Source organism: Mytilus trossulus, chromosome 1 (genome assembly GCF_036588685.1).
Source record: "Mytilus trossulus isolate FHL-02 chromosome 1, PNRI_Mtr1.1.1.hap1, whole genome shotgun sequence".
In the NCBI taxonomy this organism is placed as follows: Eukaryota; Metazoa; Mollusca; class Bivalvia; order Mytilida; family Mytilidae; genus Mytilus; species Mytilus trossulus.
In genome coordinates, this window is record NC_086373.1 from 8,401,455 (window position 1) to 8,426,589 (window position 25,135).

Sequence of the window (25,135 nt, forward strand, 5' to 3'; positions counted from 1 at the left end):
TTCAAATGAAGGATTGTTACACACATACACAAGAGTCAAGATGACTGCATGTGATACAGTTGGGACAAAAGCATTCAACAAGATTGTATATATCTTTCCTAATTCCCTTCCTGAATCAGGCAAACATGCCATCCAACAGGGGTTTTATTTGAAAAATAAAGAAGAATATAAGTTTCATAAATTTATTTAATGGCCACACAAGGACAGCCACAACTGCATTGTACTTTGCGTCAGATAAACGATGACTCATTAAACTCAATATTCACATTTATACTTTCTACAGCATTCTTTATCTCATATATTTATCTGTCGTCTCCATTTTTCTATCCAGGTGAACATTTTCAACATAAATTATATATAGGTGAACATTTTTTTCATGTTCATTATATACCTTGAGTAAATGTGAACATTTTTTTTTCAAAGACCAATTGATAAGATTCATAATATCAAACAACTAAGATATGTTTACATATAAACAAGAATTTATATGTGGAGAAGACGATAAACATGTGTTTGCTATAGTAAAGTTAATAAACAAATATCATAAGGGGTCAATTAATACACATTCTTTGGTTGAATTTTAAGAAAACAATAAAATACTATTTTATATACAAATTTTATATTAACTAACCAATTATAAAAGCACCAAAAAAATTAAGTGAAATATTTCATATTTCTATACAATAAATCTGAACTTGACATTCAATAAATAATCTTCCTCTTATCTGGGACTATTTGTCTATATAAAATATAAGGTAGGTATTCATATAATCACTTGAGCAACTTACTTCATGATCAACACGACATAAGTTCATCCTTTTATGTTTACCTACTTTAACCTGAGTATATTACTAATAAATGAAACTGGCCTAACTTTAAGTCCCAATTTTTTTTAAAACAGAACTTTTAAAATGGGTTGAAAAGATATGATTTAAGTGGGCAAGATCTAATACCTTCCTTTTTAGCATAGACAAACAATCCTAGATTTTACAATTTTAAAAATAAACTTATTTCCATGAAATAATGTGTCAATATATATATATATATTAAAATCTGTTTATATTAAGTATTAGATCATGTAGTTGTCTTTATCATCTGTCCACACCATTGTACAAATGTCATGGTTTTATTCTGTATGGCTGAGATTCCTGTTGTATACATCTGTTGAAAAGACTTAGCTGTAAAATTGTTTCTGAAAAAAAAATGGCAGTAATAATTAACTTCTTTAGGTTTTGGTTTTATTTAAAAGTGTGTATGTAGCCACAATCTTATCCTTTTTCCTCTATTGTACATCATAGTCACATGATTTTGTTTCTTCATCTATTTAACATGACCAACACAACAAGTACAACTGGTAGAGCAGGATTAACCCGAGTATATATTTGGGTGGGTTTGTTTTGCTCAAGCTTTAGTTTTCTGTGAAGTGGTTTGGGCAGAGCTTAACTTTTGGCCACTGTGTTATCTGTTTTTCTCTAATTCAAGGAAAATATAAATTCTTCCAGGACCACAGTTTCATTTTTTTTTACAATTGTTATGCAAAATAGAGAGATAAAGTTGACAATTAATCACTATATTTGAAATTTAACCAGTTAAGCAAGTAATAATGAGAAAAATTGAAAGAAATACAAGTCCTTTCCATATGCTCATCTCTGATTTAAAAAAAATACAATCTAACAGGGTTAAAGAATACAAACAAATTCATATTTTTCCTCTGATTGATATTCTAATGTTGAAAACTTTACATGTCTATACCCTGAACATTTGTATTTTTCTGTAACATGTCATGAGTTTGTAAGTGATTGTTGTCGTTACTTGTGGTTTGGCATATTTGTTTTTTATTTCTTGATTTGTCACAAATCTTTTTTTTTCTTATTTGAATTGTTTCCCAAATAGTTAGGCAGCTTACCACACAAATCATGCAAATGGTGATACAAGCATGAAACTTTGTAAGAACATGCCTTTAGGTGTTTGTAATCATATTAGGGGGGTAGCCACGAAAAAAAATCATCCGATCATGGCGGCCATCTTGGATTTTTGAAATGACGTCTTCACAGCGAAAAGACATTATATTTATGGTCAGTTTTAGTTGTATTGTATCCAAAATGTTTCAAAATGGAGTAAATCATTGTTTTATAAGATAAGGTATCACTTTCGGTCAATTATCGGTCGATAACCCACTCCTGGTTTTATGAATATCCTGAATGTGACTGTTTTATAACCAGAATAATGTCAGTTGTTATATTCCACAAATCTTTGACTTACATTAGGTTCGATAGGTTATAGGACAATAGAGGGCGCAATTTTATCCTAGTAAACCTTTTTGAGAGTGTGTGTCCTCATTGTTATAAGACGTGGCTCGGTACTTGTCTATCCGAAGTTCATATTTTTAGTTACGAAGTTTTTTTTTGCAATTCTGATCGGATATTGATTTGAAGGAGTTCTGTCCTTATTATAAACACAATTCTATAATGATAATGTTGTTAATACATAAATTAACATAGTTAGACATGTAATCTTGAATTTTATACAATTTCTAGAATTTTACCTGTGAGGTTTCTATATGAAGCGTATTTTTTTCAGACACACCCTCCTCGTGCACTTCTCTAAAAGTTGATTAGTTTCACTCGGTTCTTGTTTGCTGTTGCATTTATTTATTGCTCAGATAATATTTGCGTTATAGTTCTATAAGTTCATTGTTGATTACTTTTGTTAACATAATAGTTACTAAGTCTTTGAAATGGCGAAAAGAATTCGCTTATCAGCTTCTTCAGCAGATAGTTGGGAAACTGATTGGACAAAATGTTGTTTGTGCCAGGAGGTCACAACAGACCTACTAAAATCGTCAGACGAAGGATATGCAATGTTAGGCAAAAATATCCCTCTCTTTCATGAATTAAATGCCCTCCCTATCCCTCTTGATATTCGGCGATTAAACCACGGAGAGGGTATTGAAAGCACAATGAAAAAAGAAAATGCCAAGTACCATAATTTGTGTAGGATAAAGTTCAATAACACTAAACTTGAGAGAGCCCAGAAATGCAATATGTCACCGATACCATCTGGAAGTTCTAGTGATTGTACGTCTCCTAAACTTTTTAGGTGTACTCCTCGTTCTAAAGATCAACAACAAAATCCAGTTGAAAATGTGCATAAATGTTTCATTTGTGATAAAGTGTCACCTTTATCTGTCTTAAGAGAGGCAATGACAATGAAACTAAACCAACGACTAGTGGATTGTGCAACAGCTCTTCAGGATAAACAACTGTTGGCAAAGCTGAGTAGTGGTGATGTTATAGCACAAGAGATGAAGTATCACCCGTCTTGTCTCGCAGCTGTATATAATAGAGAGAGATCAAAGAAGAGACAAACAGAGATCGAAAGCAGTTGCACACAGGAGGAAACTATAATGAAAGAAACTGCATTAGCTGAGCTGGTCACATACATTTTTGAAACTCAAAGAAACTCTGAAGAGTCGGTTGTGTTTCGATTAGCAGACCTGGCAAACCTGTACGAGGAAAGATTGGCACAGCTTGGTTCTTCTTCTGAACAGGTACATTCTACTCGACTTAAGGACAAGCTATTGCAAAAGATGCCAGATTTAGAAGCACACACAAAGGGCAGAGATGTACTTTTGATGTTTGAAAAAGATATAGGACCAGCTATAGCATTTGCTTGTGATTATAATGACACCATGCATATGGCAAAGACGGCCGAAATGATTCGCTGTCAATTAGCTACAACGAAGACGACTTTTTCTGGATCCTTGGTCTCTGAAGATATCGATGATAGCATACCACCTCCATTGTTACAGTTGGTGAAAATGATAGAACATGGACCTGATATCAAATCACAGTTAGACAACGTTTCTACAAAGTCTGACTTAGCCTTGGCCCAACTTTTAATGTTCAATTATCACCCAAACAGCCAAAAGGTTACAGTACAACACAGACATTCAGCTGATCGTGAGACACCATTTTGTGTGTATCTTGGACTGTTACTCTTTGCAAAAACCAGGAAAAGACAGCTAATAGATACATTATTTCAACATGGGTTATGTATCTCTTACGATCGGGTACTTGAAATATCAACGCAATTAGGTGAGGCTGTTGTTGAACGTTATTTGAATGAAGGTGTGGTATGCCCGCCTTTATTAAAGGGCAAAGTGTTTACCACAGCTGCAGTCGACAACATAGATCACAATCCAAGCTCAACAACATCAAAATCATCATTTCATGGGACCGGAATCTCAATTTTTCAACATCCAATGAAAGATAATATCGGCGTTAGAAGAGATGAGTTAATATTACCCACACATAAACCAAAATCTAAAAAGGTACCTGAACTTCCTGCTGCTTATATGAATATGAAACCGGCATATCTTAAAACAAAACCAGAACCTCTCATTTTGCCTGACGATATTACTAATATACTTAACCACGATTATCTGTTCATGAGTTTGCAAAATGAGTATGAGTGGTTAAATACGGTGAGATTAACAGGTGAAGATCTTACGTCCGAAAATATTTCATGGTCATCATTTCATTCCTCAGAGAGACGTGGACCAACTGTTGAAGTGAGTCTAAGCTGCTTAATGCCATTATTTCAAGAACAAGCTCACTCAGTTGCTACCATAAAACATTCGATGGATAAGGTCAGGGATGTTGTGTCGTTTTTGAATCCTGGCCAAACTCCAGTGCTTACAGCAGACCAACCGCTATTTGTTTTGGCAAAGCAAATTCAATGGGAATGGCCGATGAATACGGTGAAAACAAATTCGTTGTTATCTTCGGTGGATTACATATTGAGATGGCATGTTTTAAGGTTTTGGGTGATTTATTGCGAGATAGTGGTTGGATAGAGGCTTTATCAGAAGCAGATGTTGCATCCTCTGGGACTGCAGAATCGTTCTTGTCAAGTTCTAATACTCCTAAAACTAGACTAGCACATCAAGTTACCGCATGTGTATTGTTTGATTTACTTATGTCTGCTTATGAATCTTCTATTAACGAAGATCCTAATGAATCAATAGAATTTGACAATTTTATACAATGGTGTGAAGAAAGAAAAGTAGGTAGACCTCATTTTGAGTTTTGGTATTCGGTTCTTGAATTTCAGCTGTTGGTTTTTCGTACATTCGATCATTACGAGAAGCGGATTTTGAGCTTTATAAACAAACGTTGTCGTCCTTGATTCCATACCTTTTTGGACTTGATCATATCAACTATGCTAGATGGCTCCCTATTCATCTACGCGATATGGCATCATTAGAAACAAAAACCCCAGACATATACAGAGAATTTATAAAAGGGCATTTCACTGTTAAAAAATCAAATCGTGTTTTCTCAAACATGGCGATAGACCAGGCTCATGAACAGAACAACGCTATTGTTAAAGGTGATGGTGGTGCTGTAGGGCTGACCGAGGATCCCGCCGCTTTGAGACGGTGGATGGTGGCCGGGCTAGAAATCAGTAGACTGATAAGCCAGTTCGAGGAATATTCGTCTAGTAGAAAGAACACAGATGATAGACATCATGACAATTCTATGTCTATGCAAAAAGATTTCATTGACAAAGTGAGAAGTCTTAAGGCTGTCGTGAATGATTATGGAAATCCATTTCTTGAGGATTCTGAAGATATTTACAAGATAGACAGTAAAGATATTGTACAAGCAGGCACAGGGAAACTGTCACAAATTAAACAAGCTGGATGCAATCAGTACGCTGACTTCAGAAACAGAATGCAGAACACGGCAAGCATCTATGAGCCTATTAAGAAAAATAAGTTTCTGTTGTTCAGTCGCCAACCAAAGAAAAGTTCATGTGAAACAAAAAGCAAGCTTGACCTCGCCCGAGAAGACTGCAGTTTGTTTTCAAGGCTTTTCATATCCTGTCAAAGCAGACAATGTGATTTGGTAGAGTTTTTCAGCCACGAAAATCAGAAATTTCCTCCATCTTTGTCTCAAAGTGGAAAAATCAATATTGGCGTCAAATCACAGCTTATGGAAATCCTAGAAGCTAAGGGAAATTTACCAAGAGAGGAACCTGTAACAGACATGGTAGTTGTTGATGGTGCGGCTATGGTCAATTCAAGACCACCGCGTGGAACATACACTTTTGATGAATACGCAAAAGATGTGATTTTGCCGTACATTATCAACCTTGCTTCAAAACATGCCAGAGTAGATGTTATCTATGATATTTACATAGAAAACAGTCTTAAAGCACAAACACGTAAAGCGAGGGGTGCTGGATCCAGGAGGAAAGTTGTCGGCACCAGTAAGACTCCGAAAGCTTGGTCAAGCTTCCTTCGAGTGGACGAAAACAAAACGGAATTGTTTTATTTCCTTGCCGACAAAATTTGCTCGATTCAATCTGACAAAATTATTTTTGTGACTAAAGGCGAAATTGTTATGACAAATTCTAATGATGACCATGATGATCTGAGTCCGTGTAATCACGAGGAAGCAGACACAAGGATATTTGTTCATATCAAAAGTGCAGCTGAAAAAGGGTGTAAGTCATCACTGATAATCAGCTCAGACACTGATGTAGTGGTATTGGCGGTGTCTCTTTTCAAAACACTACAAATAGAAAAACTTTGGGTTGCCTTTGGAAAAGGAAAAGACCTGAGATGGCTTCCGATTCACGAAATTAATCATGCCCTTGGTCCTAAATCAGAAGCTTTGCCATTTTTTCATGCTTTTACTGGATGTGACACGGTCTCTGCTTTTCGTGGAAAGGGTAAGAAATCGGCATGGCAGACGTGGGAAATATTTGATGATGTAACCGAGGTCTTTGAAAGATTAAGTAAGAAACCTGAATTGGTCAGTGACGCTGATATAGAATTGATAGAGGCATTTGTTGTGGTTATGTACGATAGGACTACAACAACATTTGACATCAACGAATCCAGACTTGAACTGTTTGCACGCAAACAAAGACAGTATGACACCATTCCACCAACTAAAGCTGCACTGCTTGAACATACCAAACGAGCTACATACCAAGGTGGCCATGTATGGGGACAGGCAGTCATACATTATCAACATCTACCTAGTCCTGGTGATTGGGGATGGGTTAAGGAGAACGCAGATGGAATGTGGATTCTTCATTGGACACAATTAGCAGCAATTGCTGCATCTTGTCAGGAGTTACACAAATGTGGCTGCAAAAAAACTTGTTCTGGTAGATGTAAGTGTTACAAAGCTGGCTTGACCTGTACAACTTTGTGTTCATGCAGTTGTTAAAACTAAACAGAATACATCGGAAAATATCGTAGAATATTACACTGATTAATCCTCCACATGTCTAACATATTTATCGATAGACCAAACGGTAATTTTTATCATATATCTATACCACTATTATTTCACTTGAGTGTACGAACTTTTTCGACCAAAACCGGAAGTGGTGCTTTTTTTTTTACAATTATTGTATGTTTGACATATTTTCATATCATTTTATTGTATTTCAAATAGTTTTCTTGACATATATAGCGTTTAAAATGGTTAGGACAGTTTTTCAATGTCAAAGATTGAGCAAAATGATGTCTATTTTGAATTCAAGATGGCCGCCGTGAAAAAAATCGAAAACATGTTGGCTACCCCTCTAATATGATAAAGTAATACCTAATGAACGTCTATGCCAAATCCCTTGCTTGTATCACAATTTGCATGATTTTGTCAAATTTCGGTACTAAGCCGCCCCACTAAAACAGTATGCGTAATTCTCAGCAGTAAGTAAAGTGACATATTATAATTGCTTAAGCTTAGGCCACACCTTAACAGATAGCTCAAACAGATGCTGAACGGATAACTTTTTTTCAATCTATTGTCTGTTCTTATCCGTTAGACAGCTGTCCATATCTGTTGCATATCTGTTTAAAAGCATCATTTTGAAGAACAAACCAAACTGACCAGTTACACAGAAACATTTTGAATATTTATGCACATGTATTATTATTGTCGCCTTTAATTTTTCCATATATCTTATTCCTTCCTTTTATCTGATAAGATCTCAATAAGTGTTGGTTTATGCGGTACTCGTCTGTTGAATGTAATTTTGTCAATGGACAACTTTTATATTTATCCTTTAGTTGTCTGTTTGTCTTATCCCGTAAGGTGTGACCAAGGCTTTAAATCTCTTTCATTTGGTCTCTGTTGAACAGTTGTTTCATTATCAATCACACCACATCTCCTTATTTTAAATTAATCATTTTGATTTTTCTTTAAAAAACCTCCAACAAAAATACTTACAATATTAAATTTTGTTCCAACCACTTATAGGCGGTTAAAAATAATTTGGCCGCATGGCCGTATATTAATAGGACATTGTCCCAGACCCAACTCCAGGCTATAGAAATATAATTTTCTAACTGGTTGAAAAACTCTGGTGATAGTGAGTATACCTACAAAATATTAAAAAAAACAATAAAATATATTTTTTCAATAACAACACTGTTAATTCCTCAATTTGTTGGTCTTTTATTATAAAGTTTCTATTATAAACAATATGGTTCACTAACAATGTTTACTTCAAAATAATTATGTGGAAGACTTGTGTGGACATATAATACTTAAAAGCTATTAAATGTCTTATTTTGGATCAGTGTTCATTCATTGTAAAAACCCTACATAACCTTTCCAGCCATTCTCTTTATTCATAAAGATTATAACAATTTTATACGGACATCAACTGCTGGGCATATACACCCATTTTCATTTAAAACGTAGTTATGTGTCTGATTTAGGGAGCTCATTGTTTCTTATACCTCAAAAACATTCAATACAATTTTTGGTTGCAAAAGTGGAATTTTCTGATATCCGTTCTATCAACTTTTTCAGCATCTAACAGCTTAGTCCATATCTATCATTTCTTTGCATATCTAATATAAACCTACCCAATGCCATCCTGCAATTAACTTGATGATAAGCCATTCTCTATACGGTGCTGTCACATCTACAAGTTTGACCCACATGGTGGTAGTGACCTCTACCATTCTGTTGACTTGTGGTCTAACACAGCATTCTACTTTGCCATAGTACAATGGGATGTTGACACTCAACCAGCTAAAGTATAATGTTAATATGATTTAATTATGTGAATGGAAGCTACATGAGTAAATTGTGTGCATAGTAATGCTTTGGAAAATAAACTGATAAGTCAAGTTATTGTAAATGGGTGATCATAAAGATTTTGCATAGAATATCAAAGATGAATTTTAGCTGCAAATAAAAGAATGCTAGAAAATTTTTTTCTTTCAAATTTGTATTTGGTCTGACAGAATAATTTTACTACGAACGATGAATGTTTGTATAGAATAAATTTATCTTAAAATCCTCCTTTGAAAGTAATCAATATTTAAAACTTCTGTGTAGACATAGAATAATCTAAGACCAAATTTATAGAAAGCATATTGTGCATCAGATTTTCTTATACATAAAAATATCATTCTATAACTATGAAAACACTTACCCATATACAATGCCATAATACGTAGTTAGCCTTCCCCAAACCTGTTCCAAAAATCCAAGTACCCCATAATTCTCCATAAATCTCATACTCTTGGATTCTGTAAAACAAAATATCTTCATATAGCAAAAACTGTAGCAATACTACACCAACAGCAATTAAGTGTCCTATTTTAACAATTCTAATGTGTGATCTGCCATCAAAATAATTGTACAATAATCTTGATGATATCTGCCTTGCAATGTTTAAATTATCTTATTTCACTGAAGAAAAAAATAATGTTCTATGTCTCCCGTTATTGCTGCTGTCAGCATAGAATGTAAATAGTAAGTCCCGGTTGTTTTTTTAATCACATTATTTTTCTTCTGAATTTTATATGAATTGTCCCAATGGCACTGTCAGTTTGTTATCAACGTATGAGTTGGAATATCCCTTTAGTATCTTTCTCCTCTCTTATTTTCACATAAAGTGGCTTCCTGACAAAAATATTTAGGATTTTTGCAAGTTCCACTAGTATATTAATTATATGTTAGTATTTAAAGGGAGTTTTACCCCATATACATCCAAATTATACAATGACGATACCTTTAACACTTGGACTTGAGAACAAGTCATATGCCACTATAGCTGGCTATTAATACCTTTAACACTTGGACTTGAGAACAAGTCATATGCCATTATAGCTGGCTATTAATACCTTTAACACTTGGACTTGAGAACAAGTCATATGCCACTATAGCTGGCTATTAATACCTTTAACACTTGGACTTGAGAACAAGTCATATGCCACTATAGCTGGCTATTAATACCTTTAACACTTGGACTTGAGAACAAGTCGTATGCCACTATAGCTGAGACAACTCCACACAGAAGGAAGATCAACCAAAACCAGGGAAATCTTGTCTGTTCCATCTCATGTAGCAGATCCTAAAATGTAAAAATAACACATGTTAAAAACCTGTTAGAAGCCTGTTGAGCATTAATAATGCTTATCAATCCTCTTTGACATTAAGTTTCATACAATGTCTAATTTGACAGTAGTAGTATTGACAAAATGTTTTCTGTTTAGACATTTCTGCTCTTTAGTCAGGTTGTTGCCTCTTTAAAACATTCTCCATTTCCAATCTCAATTTTATTATGAATCTTTATTACCCTGCAAGCAGTCGAACACTGTCCATAGCCTTCCATACTGTTCTTTCCTTGTGCAGCTAACTCATCATTGGTGATAGAGAATGACCTTAAAGTCTGCTGGAGTAACTTCTTATCAAGCTTAGATCTCAATTTATTCCAGTTCTGTAGTAAATGTTGTAACAATATGCTGAAAATAAAATGCAAAAGGAGTCTTTTAAATTAGTTCATTCAAAATCATTTCAAACTGGGAGACACATCAAACAAATTATTACTGTAGATCCTTGTTTCCATTGTTTTGAAGTGTTTTTATTTACACGACTTCAAATTTATCATTTACTGAGTCTACTAAGTTAATAAGGTTTTGCGGTATGATCAAATTATCTTTTCATTCTACATAACTATAGAAGCAATCCTAAGTTCAACAAGAACCTATATCAAAAGTCATCTTCACTATAAACTTTTCAAGCTTCAGGCCAGAGCAGAATTTTATGATAATTTAGTTTAATTGTATTGGCCTGAAGAGATAATTTTTACAGGGCTGATAGCATTTCTTACAAGCCTGGGCTGATGGGCCTGTGGTAGAGTGTGAAGACTTCTGAAATCGAATATTGCTTGAACCCTACCTTGAAGGGAGTAACTTGTTAGTATACATCTGACACCACACACTGTAGCATTGTTTATCAGTCACCAGACAGTTGATCAGACAGTTGAACAGCTGAAAATAGACAAGATTTTTTATAAAACTAAGTTATGAACAAATATGTATATATCTGTTGTTGTCTTTCTCTTTTATATTCAGAGAACAAACTGTCTAGTAAATAATAATATATTTCAATAGATCATCAATCATCAGTCATGAAAAACAACAAAAAGTTAATAATATTAAAACTAAAAGAAAACTACCTCTGTTTTCATATCCTTGGAACATTTCTGTGTCAGTCTAGTTAGATAAGATGGGAAAACTGTTCTTGCTGCTGGAGGATTCTTTCCACCAAAGGCTACATTCTGCAAAATATGAACATGAAATTACTGACAGTCCTTAAATATATTGATTCAACAATTCAACAACATAAAATATTTTGTATTAAAAATAAATTGGAATGGTTTGAAAAGAAAGTTAATTTCGTTTATTATGCATCCCCAAATAAGAAAACAATGTGAATCATTTATCTTTACATAACAAGCAGTTCAGGTTTCAGTGGACAATAAATTTCATTTAAGCAAACAGAATTTTTAATAGCTTATTTCTGGAAATTATATCTATAACAAAATTCGTCAAAAAATTTCTGATAGCATGACATTACCATGATTCTAAATTGCCCTGGCAAGAACATTGACCACTCGAGTGATACATGCTTACAAATCAGATGAGATGAGAGGAATTCACCATTACAACGCTGCTATACACATCACTAAGTCAGGGACAACACGTTTACTCAAATCATTTACAAATATCTGTGTCATTGAAACACAATTATATGACTTGTTTGAGAGTTAATTGTTCAAGATCATTTATTTCTTATGTGAAATCAAGTTTTCTAATCATACATATTAAAAAAAACAAGCAAGTCATTCTTGTATCATGCTTATAACATTAATTCTAACCTTCATCTTAGGATAGAGAGCTATCAGTTTCTTCTTAAGTTCATTGGAGAAATGGTGGTCCTCATAAACAGCATCCATCATATGGAAATACTCCCTTACTGAAACTTCACCATAGACTCTCTTCATATCTGTATGTCTCCTGTAATTACATTGACAATAAATATAATACTTATTATTTACATTTATTACCCAAATCAATCAGAAATTATTTCTGTCTAATGGATCTTCAAAACAGTTGTCATTTATTTTGTATTAACACCAGCTTTATTAATTTTTTAACTACAACCTTAATAGTATACAACTCAAAATGATAGTCTGAGTCAAAACATCAAAGAAATGGAAACATGGGAAATACTGAAGTCTGCAGACATTACCTACAAAATGTTTCCCTTTTACTTGGCCACACAAATCAACATTTATATGGCTGTAAACTTATAAAAGCAGTTGTCTTTATCTCACACATAAGTGGGGAAAATCTTCACTCTGGTCTTTTTTATACCCACTAGTCTTTTTGAACACTGTAATGTTTTAAACCATGTGACTTTTATTTACTCACTTGAAGAGATTTTCTAGATATTCCACACAGAAAGGAGCAAGTCCTTTAGAGCTGAGAGAAGGAAGCATTACTTTAAACCAAATCCTCAATCCACACTTGAAATCCCTGGCAGATTGGCTGAGGGCCCACAAGATAGACAAACACTTCTTAGGATTGTTGGTGTTGGTGGAAACCAACTCTTCATACTAAAAATTATACATGTCTTAAGAATAATCAGTGTATACAATTCACTTAAGCTGAGTGTGTATCAAAATAGGTTAATGAAAATATTGTTTTAAAAAAAATAACCAGATGCTCCGCATGGCGCAGCTTTATACGGCCGCAGAGGTTGAACCCTAAATGGTTGGGGCAATTATGGACACAACACTCAAGCTGGATTCAGCTCTAAATTTTGATTGTGATTAAATAGTTGACACAGCATAGGTTTCTGACACAAAATAAATGTGGTCTAATGAACTTAAAATTTTTGTTTTGCCTTTGAGCAATTCACTATGCTGTTGAATATTAATCCTCTCTGACATAAAAATGTTTGAAGAAATTTTCTTTTTATTTATGACATTTTAAATGAGAAAAATTGAACCCTACCCCCTAAATTTTTTTTCACATCCCCCTTTCTTTTATTTCAAAACGGATCTCAATTCAAATTTCCAATGGAGTTTGCAACAACAATTACTCATTTAAATACATCATAAAATATTAAAATGTAAAAAAAGTGCTTGTTATCACTGAATGGTAAAGATTGTTTTAATTTATCAGTTGGTAGTAAAAGTGAATATATATTGTATATTGTATAAAACAATGATTTAAGTTGATTATACTACTATTCTGGACAAAGAAAGATAACTACAATTGAAATTTCTTGCTATTGCACAATACTGTGCAATTAAAGATTTCTTGCTATTGCGCAATACTGTGCAATTGAAAATTTCTTGCTATTGCACAATACTGTGCAATTGAAGATTTCTAGTTATTGCTGAGTACTGTGCAATTGAAAAATTCTTGCTATTGCACAATACTGTGCAATGGAAGATTTCTTGTTATTGCTGAGTACTGTGCAATTGCAAATTTCTTGCTATTGCACAATACTTAATATAATAATTTTGGATCCTGATTTGGACCAACTTGAAAACTGGGCTCATTATCAAAAATCTTAGTACATGTTTGGATTCAGCACATCAAAGAACCCCAAGATTTCAATTTTTGTTAAAATCAAACTAAGTTTAATTTTGGACCCTTTGGACTTTTATGTAGACCAATTTGAAAACGGGACCAAAAATTAAGAATCTACATACACAGTTAGATTTGGCATATCAAAGAACCCCATTTTTTCAATTTTTGATGAAATCAAACAAAGTTTAATTTTGGACCCCGATTTGGACCAACTTGAAAACTGGGCCAAAAATCAAAATTCTAAGTACATTTATAGATTCAGCATATCAAAAAACCCCAAGGATTCAATTTTTGTCAAAATCAAACTTAGTTTAATTTTGGACCCTTTGGACCTTAATGTAGACCAATTTGAAAACAGGACCAAAAATTAAGAATCTACATACACAGTTAGATTTGGCATATCAAAGAACCCAAATTATTCAATTTTTGATGAAATCAAACAAAGTTTAATTTTGGACCCTTTGGGCCCCTTATTCCTAAACTGTTGGGACCAAAACTCCCAAAATCAATACTTTCCTTTGATGGTCATAAACCTTGTGTTTAAATTTCATAGATTTCTATTTCCTTATACTAAAGTTATGGTGGGTAAACCACGAATAATGCTTATTTCGGCCCCTTTTTGGCCCCCAATTCCTAAACTGTTGGGACCTTTACTCCCAAAATCGATACCCTCCTTCCTTTTGTGGTCATAAACCTTGTGTTTTGAATTTCGTTGATTTCTATTCACTTAAAACTAAAGTTATCGTGCAAAAACCAAGAATAATGCTTATTTGGGCCCTTTTTAGGCCCCTAATTCCTAAACTGTTGGAACCAAAACTCCCAAAATCAATCCCAACCTTCCTTTTGTGGTCATAAAACCTTGTGTTAAAATTTTATAGATTTCTATTCACTTTTACTAAAGTTTGAGTGCAAAAACTATAAGTATTCGGACGACGACGCTTACGTGATAGCAATACACGACGAAAATTCAATTCGAAAATTCGAGGTCGTATAAAAAGGAGACACAAGTATTATCTAACTTATTGACAAATAGTATAAATATACATATTTGTTATTAGGCCACGGTTTTTTTATTTGTTGGTTTACAGATTTTTCCCATCAAAAAGTCAGGTCGGTCGGTCGGGAAAAAAAAGGAAAAAAAAATATCTTTCAAAACAGAAAAATATATATGCAAAATAAATATATATTTCACCTCACTAACAAAATGTTTGTCTTATATGCTGTTTTGTCATCATTTCTTAACATTTAGTTCGATGAAATATTATTGATCAGTGATCATGAAAATCGCATGACATCGTTTAGGAATAACTTCCTGTAAAAAAAAAGGGGGGTTGCACGGACAAAGACGAAATTAAATAGTCATTTCACAAACAAGAAAAACAGATTCGCATAGCTCTCAATCAATTCCAGAAAACTTGGTAAATAATGATCTTCAATCACAAAAACTGATGAAGAAAAAAAAAGTAAAAACATCGTACAAAAATAAGTTTCAACACACGTGTCGAAAAACGTAATAGACTCGTCCACTGGAAAAACGACAATATCGGGTTAATCAGTTGTCATGCAATCCGGTTTTATCCCAATGATCGATATTTTTTATTATCTATGAAATGAAACAAGAAAATTTCAAATGATTTGTTAATATTCAGTACTTTAATTGATGTATTCCACCTGTCCACATTTGGACAAGTCCATTTCTCTGAGATGATGCATCTTACGGAATGATGATAAATAAGAGAAACGAACTTATTTTGTAATTGGTTTAAACACAGGTTTCGTTCCGCAAAATTATTTGCGCAAAAGACATTTCAAGGTCAGTTATAATTGATTTGTCTATTTTTAGAAACGTAAATTGGAAGTTTTATTTTTCACAACAGAAAAAGTTATCATCTTTGTTAATGATTAATGCACTTCATTTCATAAAAAAAGAAAATTTTAATTATTTTTCAGGGATAATGCATTGATAAGGGTCGGCGGATATAAAAAAGCAAGAAAAGTCAATTTTATTTTTATTCTGAAAATCGGCAAAATCGGGTCGGCGGATCCGTAAACCAACAAATAAAAAAACCCGTGGCCTTACAGCACTGGACAACTAAAATAAACAGTATCACATATGCTTCAAAAGAAACTCTGCAAATTAATAGTCTTTACAGAATGGTAAAACTGGGAATGAATTCTGAGTAGTTTAGGTTGATTTGTTTTATCCCTGTCTTGATTTTTTTTCTAAATACATTAGAATTGTAATTCTCTTCAACAGTACTAATCATTGTGATGGCAACCTTTTGTAATATTGAATTGGGACCCTCAATATTTGACTTCACCAGGAAAATAAATGGACTTCACCAATATGAACCTAAATCAAAACAGTACAGGAATCAATGCAATATGATTTTACAACTACATAGTCTACATAGTCTCTTTAATGAATAAATGTCCACGAAAAAGGTAAATCTGGTTTATAAAGGTACCATACCTGTTGTAACTTTGATATGACCACACTTGGCTTCACTTGAACAAGAAGTTGTAAAAACACTCTGTATCCATAGGTAGAATGAACTGTAGAAAAAAGAAACATAATCAAGTATTCTTTTCTATTGTTGAAGCTGTCATACATGTCATATCATAATCTTTAATTTTCAAAAGAATGCTTTGAAAAATTCATAAAAGCATTGTGCGTTCCATACTCAGCTGCTGAAAATTCATCATCAGTTGTTAGGTTTCAATCTTAATAGCTGGTGTAGATGAACCAACATTAAATTGTTTAACAAAGTCTTAATTTCCTATCAACTATTGAGCTTTAGCATATCGACAAATTCAAGTATTTATGACAATAAATTAAATTTGTAGATAAATCAAAACCATCTATAAATTACAAACATATGTATCGAGGATCTAAAGTGAATCAGTGATTTTGCTAGCGCTCAACACTTTCGTAATTAACGAAAGGATTTTCGCATTGACGAAAGTTTTTCAAATCAATTTCATCACTTAAATTTAGAAAGTGTAAAAATATTTTCTTATTTAAAATACTATAAATCTACCTGTCTAAGTTTTTGACAAGTTAATGGCCCCCAGGTATTTAACATTTTCAACAGGTGTTACAAGTTGTGATTACAACTAATCTGCTTTTCACCATTCGATGGGTCACTTATCCGTTAATTATTATTAAATCTCATAATTGACCATTATAATTATTTCCCCAGGAAAATTAGTCAGTTGTCATTTCAACAACCAGGAGTATAGTTTCTTCATTTGATCGAAATAATTTGTTACCCCCGGACAGTTCGCATTTGAATTTCATTATTTCTTAAATGATCACAACTTGAAGTTCGTTTGTCGTAGATTCGTCATTTGAACGCATTTTCGTCACATTGATATAAATTGCCATCAAAAACTTTCGACAATTTCCATTTAAAAAATATTATCAGAGAATATTATATATAGGAATGTTCGCCGTGACGTCACCAAGTCACGTGATTTTCCAACTGGTTGGCAATATAACGGATGTTTACATATGCGACAAAGTGTCACATGTCATTTCAGGATTACACTGATTAATGATGGTTGTTTAGTGTTGTGTTGTTAATTGTACAACTAGATTTGATAAAGACAACCCTAACAGTTTTTTCCGTGTTCCCAAAAAGCCTGACACTCGTAGAAAGCTTTATTCAAAACGCTCAAATTGTCTTCACGAGTCAAACAGGTGCTTCCTGAACTTTGTGCTAGGCATGCGTGAAAGTAGTCCTATAACTATTTAAAGACCCTGATAAAAAAACATTAATAACAAAATCATTTAGAAGCAATTAAACGAGAGAGACAAATATATATCTCTTACTAAAGGAATAAAAGCCGAAAAAGGATAATTTCCTGATGAATCCAGACTTGTTTTGAATTTACTATCCACATGTCACTTCCCGTTTTCGTTTCATTTTAAAACCGAAAGTAGCAAACGTTATCTATTCTTAATTTGTTTACAACCTCCTTTCAGTCGTTATACTCGTTCCAAAAAGGTTTTTATACCGTTCCAACTTAATAGAAATGATTACCAGATATCGATTTAGACGATTTATAAGGATAATGATTATGCAGTGATAAAATCATTGCAAGTTAATTTCTACTGTGATTCCTTGTTTAAAAAAAAAGATTCCAATTTGTGTTGTTCAGGAATGTCCTCTGGAACAAACTGAAGAGAAATTGTGAACTAATTTTCCACATTCCATGTTAGAATCTTTCATAATAAGGGCCAATACAGTCAAATCATACAATACTGACTGCCAGTCATGCCTACAAGTCCTTTAAAATCTGACAAAGTCAAAGATGAAGCTAGTATTAACATACATCCTTGACCATCCCTTGCTGTTACACAAAAAAATGTTTGATTTTCATGGCGCGCAAAAGTGACTAAAGCCCTCAAAATCCTAGCATAAACCCTGAGTGAATGTTAACATATCCTTTTTTTTAACTCTTTACTGTCAACTTGATATGAACACATTTCTACCAGACTACCACTGAGTCTGAAATTGAACTCTAGATGTTTCTTTTTTGTTAGTTATTCTTGTGTTGTTGGGTAACTGTCTCACTAAGATTTGAATCACTTTATAATACAATTTAAAGCCTACCGTATGTATTTCTGTACATGTTTGGACATCAATGTATTTAATATTTTAAATGAAAGTTTAAAACAATATTGAACATTTACCTTTAGATGATTCTAACATCATCTGTACACAGTGATAGAACATGTGTTCCTGGGTTTCAGCAGGAGCTTCACTGATGGTACATCTGATCATCTCTTGGCAGTTACTGTTCAGTTTATTGGCTGGGTATTCTACAACATTGGTAATACATAATAATTAGTTAGATCTTATATTTATTTCAGGAAACTCTTCATTTTGTCCATGTAAGTGTCATATTGCATCCCCTCAACCCTTAAATTTTTTTTTACATGCCTTAAAGATAATTTATTACACATAAAAATGGTCCATGGTTATAGACCCACCAATATTTCTATACAAATCTTTTGGCCATTATGTAAAATAAGATGTTTTCGTTGGATTGCCAATCAGACAACTATGCAAAAGAGTCCAAATGAGGCATATCTAAGCAACAACTATGCATTCATCAAATTAGTTAAACTATTATTGTCTTTAAAGGATAAACTGACACAGGTATACTTGCAGAACTAGTAGAATACATAATTTCTGTTACCAGTTAAACATGATAAGCTCAATCATAATCTACAGTACATGTTCTAGCATTGTGAATTTTTTTCTGCATTGAACTGATTTTCACATTACCTTTAGGTTTTCCGGTAAATAAAGGGTCAGCTGTTTCCTGGACATCTTCAAGTTTTAAGTTAAGAAATGATGCTAGATCCTTCAGCCAAACATCAATGCTATCAGGAAATCTTGTCTGGGTCATTGTGAGTAAAGATGAAACTTCATCCTGAGTTATCTAAAATACATCAAAAGTCAAATTAAAAAAAATGTTTTAATCAAGTTCAAATGTATAACTTTAAATAGTCAGTCTAAAGAATACAAAGATCGATAACCCCAATGATGTTTTGTTTTATTTGTTAACTTTCATGCAGATACAACAAATTCAGCATCTATATACTTCAAAAGTTTAAAAATCAACAGTTTATATGACACTACTGTATATTCTGTTTTGGGGTGGTGAAAATATCATATGAATAGAAATATGGTAAATACATATATACTTTATGCATTGTATATCTTATTGGATGTTGAAACTTGTAACTTGATTTACATGCAGTTAACAGGAATATAAAGTCAAAAACATTTGCCTGAAATGGCATTATATAGAAATAAAGTACAATTACAACTAACCGTTTTTATGGCTTCCTCTAAAGTAACAACTTTCTTCTTTTTGTCTTGGTCAGTTTTCTTTTTCTTTGGTTGGTTAGGTTTCTTGTTATTATCATTCTTGTTAGAAGTATCCTTTGGTGAGGTCTTGGTATTATTAATTCCATTTGCTCTCAGTTCTTTCTCTATGAAAGCTTGGTACATGGTAGTCGACTCTTGAAGAGGAGCTAAATTAAAAATACAAATGTGCAAATACAAATGAATAACAAGTAAATCAACTTTATTTCTTCACATTTTGAATATAGGTTCTCAATGTATTATTTGCTTTTTGACATATTAAAATAAAATCAAGCATGATAAAATGTCCTTTCAGCATTTACATCTCAGTACTGGTATAAATGTGTCACAAAGAAATGTGTAATCAAGTTTTCTTGTTATGTTGGTGAGACAGGAAAATGAAATTAATTTATATTTTCCATTTCTACATGTATCTATGAATAAAGGGATACATTTATAATTCTTGGCTAATCAACTCATACATGTACAACTAGTACATCATGTACATGTAACAAAATTAAAACTTGCAAACCTGCATGTACAGTGAAACTTCTCAAAACCGGCCGCCCGTCGGACCACGGGATTCGGCCGGTTTTCAGGGGTGGCCGGTTTAATGAATTTGAAATTAACAAGAGTTACTTCCCTTCAATATGTGTGCATTTGTTTTTTTTTACCATGTATTGTACCTCAATAATTAAGTTTATTTTGTTGTGTAAATTTAGCTTTGTATTCTAAATTGATTATGAAATAAATATTAAAACATCATTTGTATTTTTATTATTTTTTATTTTGCAGGAATAACAAATAAAATGCAATTATATAACAAAACAATTTTAATATCATTATTATATATTATAGAAAACAGAAAGTTCTTCTCATTGGTACCATACAATGTTCATATTATTTCATCAGCAATTCACACACAATAAAGCACTACACCTCAAATTAATACTACACGCTTTTTAATAAACTAATACGATTTGAGAAACATCAAAATATTATCCCGACGATAACGATTTACGATTTCTTTTTATATATTGCCATTTTTTTTATTTTAAATCATCAAATAAAGTAGGCAAGCTAAAATATTTAATGAAAATTAACTATCATCATTGATTAGCGTGGGTGAAGATCAAAATCTCTCAACCCATAATTTATTCGGGTATTGATTTGACATTGACAGGTGAACACTACTCTGTGGCCATGCAGGTGTCTAATTGACCGGATTAACTTGTTTGTTTATATAACAGTATTATATATGGACTAATGATTACAAATGAGAAGGCCGGTTTTATGAGGTGATATTTTATTGATTTTGATTACACAAATAACGGCCGGTATCCGGTTTAAAGGGGTGGCCGGTTTTATAAGGTTACCTGACCGTTTATTTGCATACATGACGGCCGGGACTTGCGGTTTTGGCCGGTATGAAGGGAGAACCGGTATTAAGAGGGACCGGTTTAGAGAAGTTTCACTGTACTACCAAGAAATCAAAAGTTTCCAAATGAATCTTTTTGATGTCATTTAAAATGAAATAAAGCTTTTCTTTTTCCATTTTATAAACTGTCGTATAAAAATAAGAAGATGTGGTATGATTACCAATTAGACAACTAAGTAAAAAATATGACACAGAAATAAACAATTAATATAGGTCTCAGGGATCTCAATGGATGAAAATTAAACTATGGAGGAACCCCAGTGTCTACACTGTACGGCATAGCACATTGAATGGAAAGTATTTCATCCCTCCATCTAAGGAATGGTAAACAGGCTGATATATTGCTTATTTGAAGTATATTTATTTGAATTTTCATTATAGTGTAGAATAACCAATATTTTCATTTCTTGTCATTTGTAACAATTACAGTGCCAAGCCTGCATGGTTCCCCTTTATTTAAGAATGACCATAACTGTTCCTAAGGTTCTCAAGTTGATTTCTTGCTATTTTGGTAATTGCTTAAGCCTGAAAAATCGAGGGGATCTTAATTTACAATGTTAAATTCAGAAGTCATGAACCAGTATTGCCCATTTGCAGCCTCAACAATAAAACAATTCATATCGGTTTGTAAAAGGTTGAAGAGATTTGAAGGGCAGACGTCTTAAATACTATGCAACATGAATCTGTACATTCTGAACATGCTGAATGTAAACCGGAAAACAGATGAATCAATTTAATTTTAAACTACGAAATGAATTCAGAATAATGATATGAAATTTTTCCAGATTATCAATTTTGATATTTATGCTTTTACTTTTTAACTTGTAGAGCGATTCAATACTATCAGTTTTGCCGAACTTGTGTTATTTGGCATGAAATTTTTTACTTGGTTAAAAAAGGGGGATGCTGATTATGTAAGCCAATACAAAAGCATGTGTTCCACTTGTTAACCCTTTTTTTTCTTTTTTTTTTAACTGGTTTCTTGTCCTGAACATGCATAAAATATTTACCAATGGACATTAAGCAACTAACAATCAATCAATTCTTTGAACTGGTTTCAAAATTAATTTATCTATAAATCTAATTTGGCAATTGCATTTTCTAATATGTAATTAAATAATGCAATAAATCAATCGTCTATCTTGATTAATTGTTCTCCTTTAAGGTTTGTTGATCTACCTGTTCAAGTGATTAGCGATCTTGATGGGAATATCCTTCAGGCGTTACAACTGTAATCAGGAGGACCCTTTCGATTATAATACAAAAGCCTAAGGCTTATGCAAAGACAAGCAATTGATTAAAAATGCTAACAAAATTTGGTGGCAGCAAGAAATATCAAAACAAATTTTTGACAACGGCGGTGATCATTTGATGGAGGTGGAAGATATTTTAACGGTGGTGGCGCGCCATCATAAAACAGGTCATGGATATCCCTGGTTCTCTGTACCGCCTTCAACCAGTAATGAGTAAATCCAAAACTGTATATATATATAGTGAACTACATTGTAAATGTGTAAATATGTCTATTCAAACAAGAAAACTTTTATCATCTTGACTCATAAAATTCTGTAGGTTTGACTGCATGTTTTTTTCTGAATACAATCACAAGTAGAGTCAGATAGATAAACATTATATTTGGGTTCACCATTTAGTTACTTTGAACATGATGAAGGTTTTTAAAAATAATGAAAAAAATTACTTATCAAAATAATAGGCCATACATTTAGTCCAAATACTTATGACGTCTTGGTAGGCTATTTCAAATTTTTACTTTGATGCCTTGCGTTGATGTAAGGTGTCAAAGAAAAAATATAATAACCTTTCAAGACATCATACAAGACTAGCCATACATAATTGTTTTGTACATATATATGACAATGTATGAAATATCCTTTCAAAATTCCAAATGTGAGGCCGCTTTCACCTGAAAATTTGAATCTTTTTACCTAAATGAAATGATAGCAGGGTGTAATGTATTACAAATCATATGCATGCTTCTTTAAAACTGAATATGAGCTAACAGTTACACTTATTTTTTTTTGTGATTTCTTTTTTGTGATTTCTAAGTCAAAATAATTGTGACGTGTGGCAAGGCTATAGGAAAACGTCACAGAAAGAAAATAAAATAGCCTTGCCAGACTTAATAATTACTTGGACTAGTGATTTCTGTGAAGTCGGTACGTCAATTTTCCATTGACATAAAAATTTATACTATAGCCTGTAGTGTAGCTTTTACTCCAACGCATTACGAAAAAAATCCAATGAACCGAATAATTAAACAAACGAACTTGTCGGCAAACATCCTATTCCTTTCCTTCTTTCTTGATTTCGAATTACAAATTGGGATAGCAAAGATATAGATGTCATTTTTTTCAATTTCAAATTCACGAGAACCGGCTTGTGCTAAAACTTACCATTTGCCTCAATTCTGGGCATGTTATCCACAAAGTTCTTCTTATCCTGTCTAGTTAGATGGGGAATTTGACTTTTAGTCTTTTTCCCTTTTCCCACAACTTCCCATGAAGCATTTGTACTTGCCATACTGTAAAATTCGTTTGTAAAGTGCCTGCGAAATTTCAAATGTGACGTGCAACAAAAATAATATGCGCTTCCGTTGTTTCGGAACCTTTTTAGGTTTACCCAATCACTGCATACCATTCAGCGAAGCGTGACAAAAGTTAGCTTTATGAAAAAGCTGACAAATATTGAATTCGTCAAAAATAATCAATCGAAAGCTTTAGATGTGTCCATGGTAATGATGGTCAAATATCCATTCCGTTAATTGTCTTCCTCAAGTTTTGATAATATCAAATATTTTCAAATGTATTTGTGATTGAATCATTTTTTTCAGACAAGGGACATATAAAAAGAGGGGGAAAAGATACCATATAGGGACATTCAGACTCATAGATCGAAAATGAACTGACAAGAACATGGCTAAAAAGACAAACCGACAAATAATAGTAGACAAAGCACACAATAGAAATTTCCAAAGAATAAGCAACACGAACCCCACCAATAACTTGTGGTGGTCTCAGGTGCTTCAGAGCTATAGGAATATCCTCAGTGCCCCACATGTGGCATCCGTTGTGTTCTAGTGTTGTTCCAAACCCGGTAAATAGTCTAATTAGGAAGGTCCCATTTATGAAAAGGGATTTGCAATTAACGACATAAATAAAGGCAACAGTAGTATACATCTGTTCGAAACTCATAAATCGATTAAAAAAACAAATCCTGGTTACAAACTAAAACTGAGGGAAACATATTAAATAAAAAAGGAGAAGAACGACACAACATTAAAATGTTACACATACAGAAACGAACTAAGCATTAGACAAAATCCGATAAGAGTAACAAATATTATAGCATCATAAGTAGAGGCGGATTTAGGGGGCAGGGGGCCAAGGCCCCACAGTGGCGGATCCAGAAATTTTCATAAGAGGGGGCCCGCTCCAGTCACGCTTCCATGATTCCCTATATAAGCAACCATTTTTTTTCCTAAAAAGGGAGATCGTACACCCTGTCCCCCCTTTTTGGGAAAAAAATTGGTCGGATGAATAAATCTATTGTAGAGTTGTGACGTCACTTGATCAGATATATTTATAAAGGTGATCCGATGGATAAATCTGTTGTACAGATGTCACTGGCTCAGACGTATTTATATACAAATCTGTTGTAGAGTTGTCACTGGCTCAGACGTACTTATATATATATTTGCGAAAGCAAATTTACTGATCTTACATTGTTGGGTTGATGTTTAGACAAGTTGTATATACATAATATAGTAATATACACAGCCATGTATCACCATCACTGCTGGTTATCCGATGGATAAATATGTTAAGGGCATACGATACAGTTACAGGGACGGTAATGACGTTG

At 33.1% G+C, this 25,135-nt stretch overlaps 1 protein-coding gene across 1 annotated transcript; it reads right to left on the reverse strand.

Moving 5' to 3' along the window:
- Positions 1-168: 168 nt before the first annotated feature.
- Positions 169-23,895, reverse strand: LOC134714372 (transmembrane protein 214-B-like). The gene is made up of 15 exons (XM_063575617.1): positions 23,668-23,895; positions 19,783-19,985; positions 19,231-19,387; positions 18,633-18,761; positions 16,407-16,489; positions 12,764-12,948; positions 12,208-12,346; positions 11,506-11,607; positions 11,226-11,317; positions 10,624-10,789; positions 10,281-10,398; positions 9,475-9,571; positions 8,900-9,068; positions 8,256-8,407; positions 169-1,192 (listed from the first exon to the last, which is right to left on the reverse strand). Exons 1-15 carry the CDS (start codon positions 23,792-23,794, stop codon positions 1,075-1,077), a joined length of 2,037 nt encoding a protein of 678 aa, XP_063431687.1. The 5' UTR covers positions 23,795-23,895; the 3' UTR covers positions 169-1,074.
- Between the last annotated feature and the right edge of the window lie 1,240 nt (positions 23,896-25,135).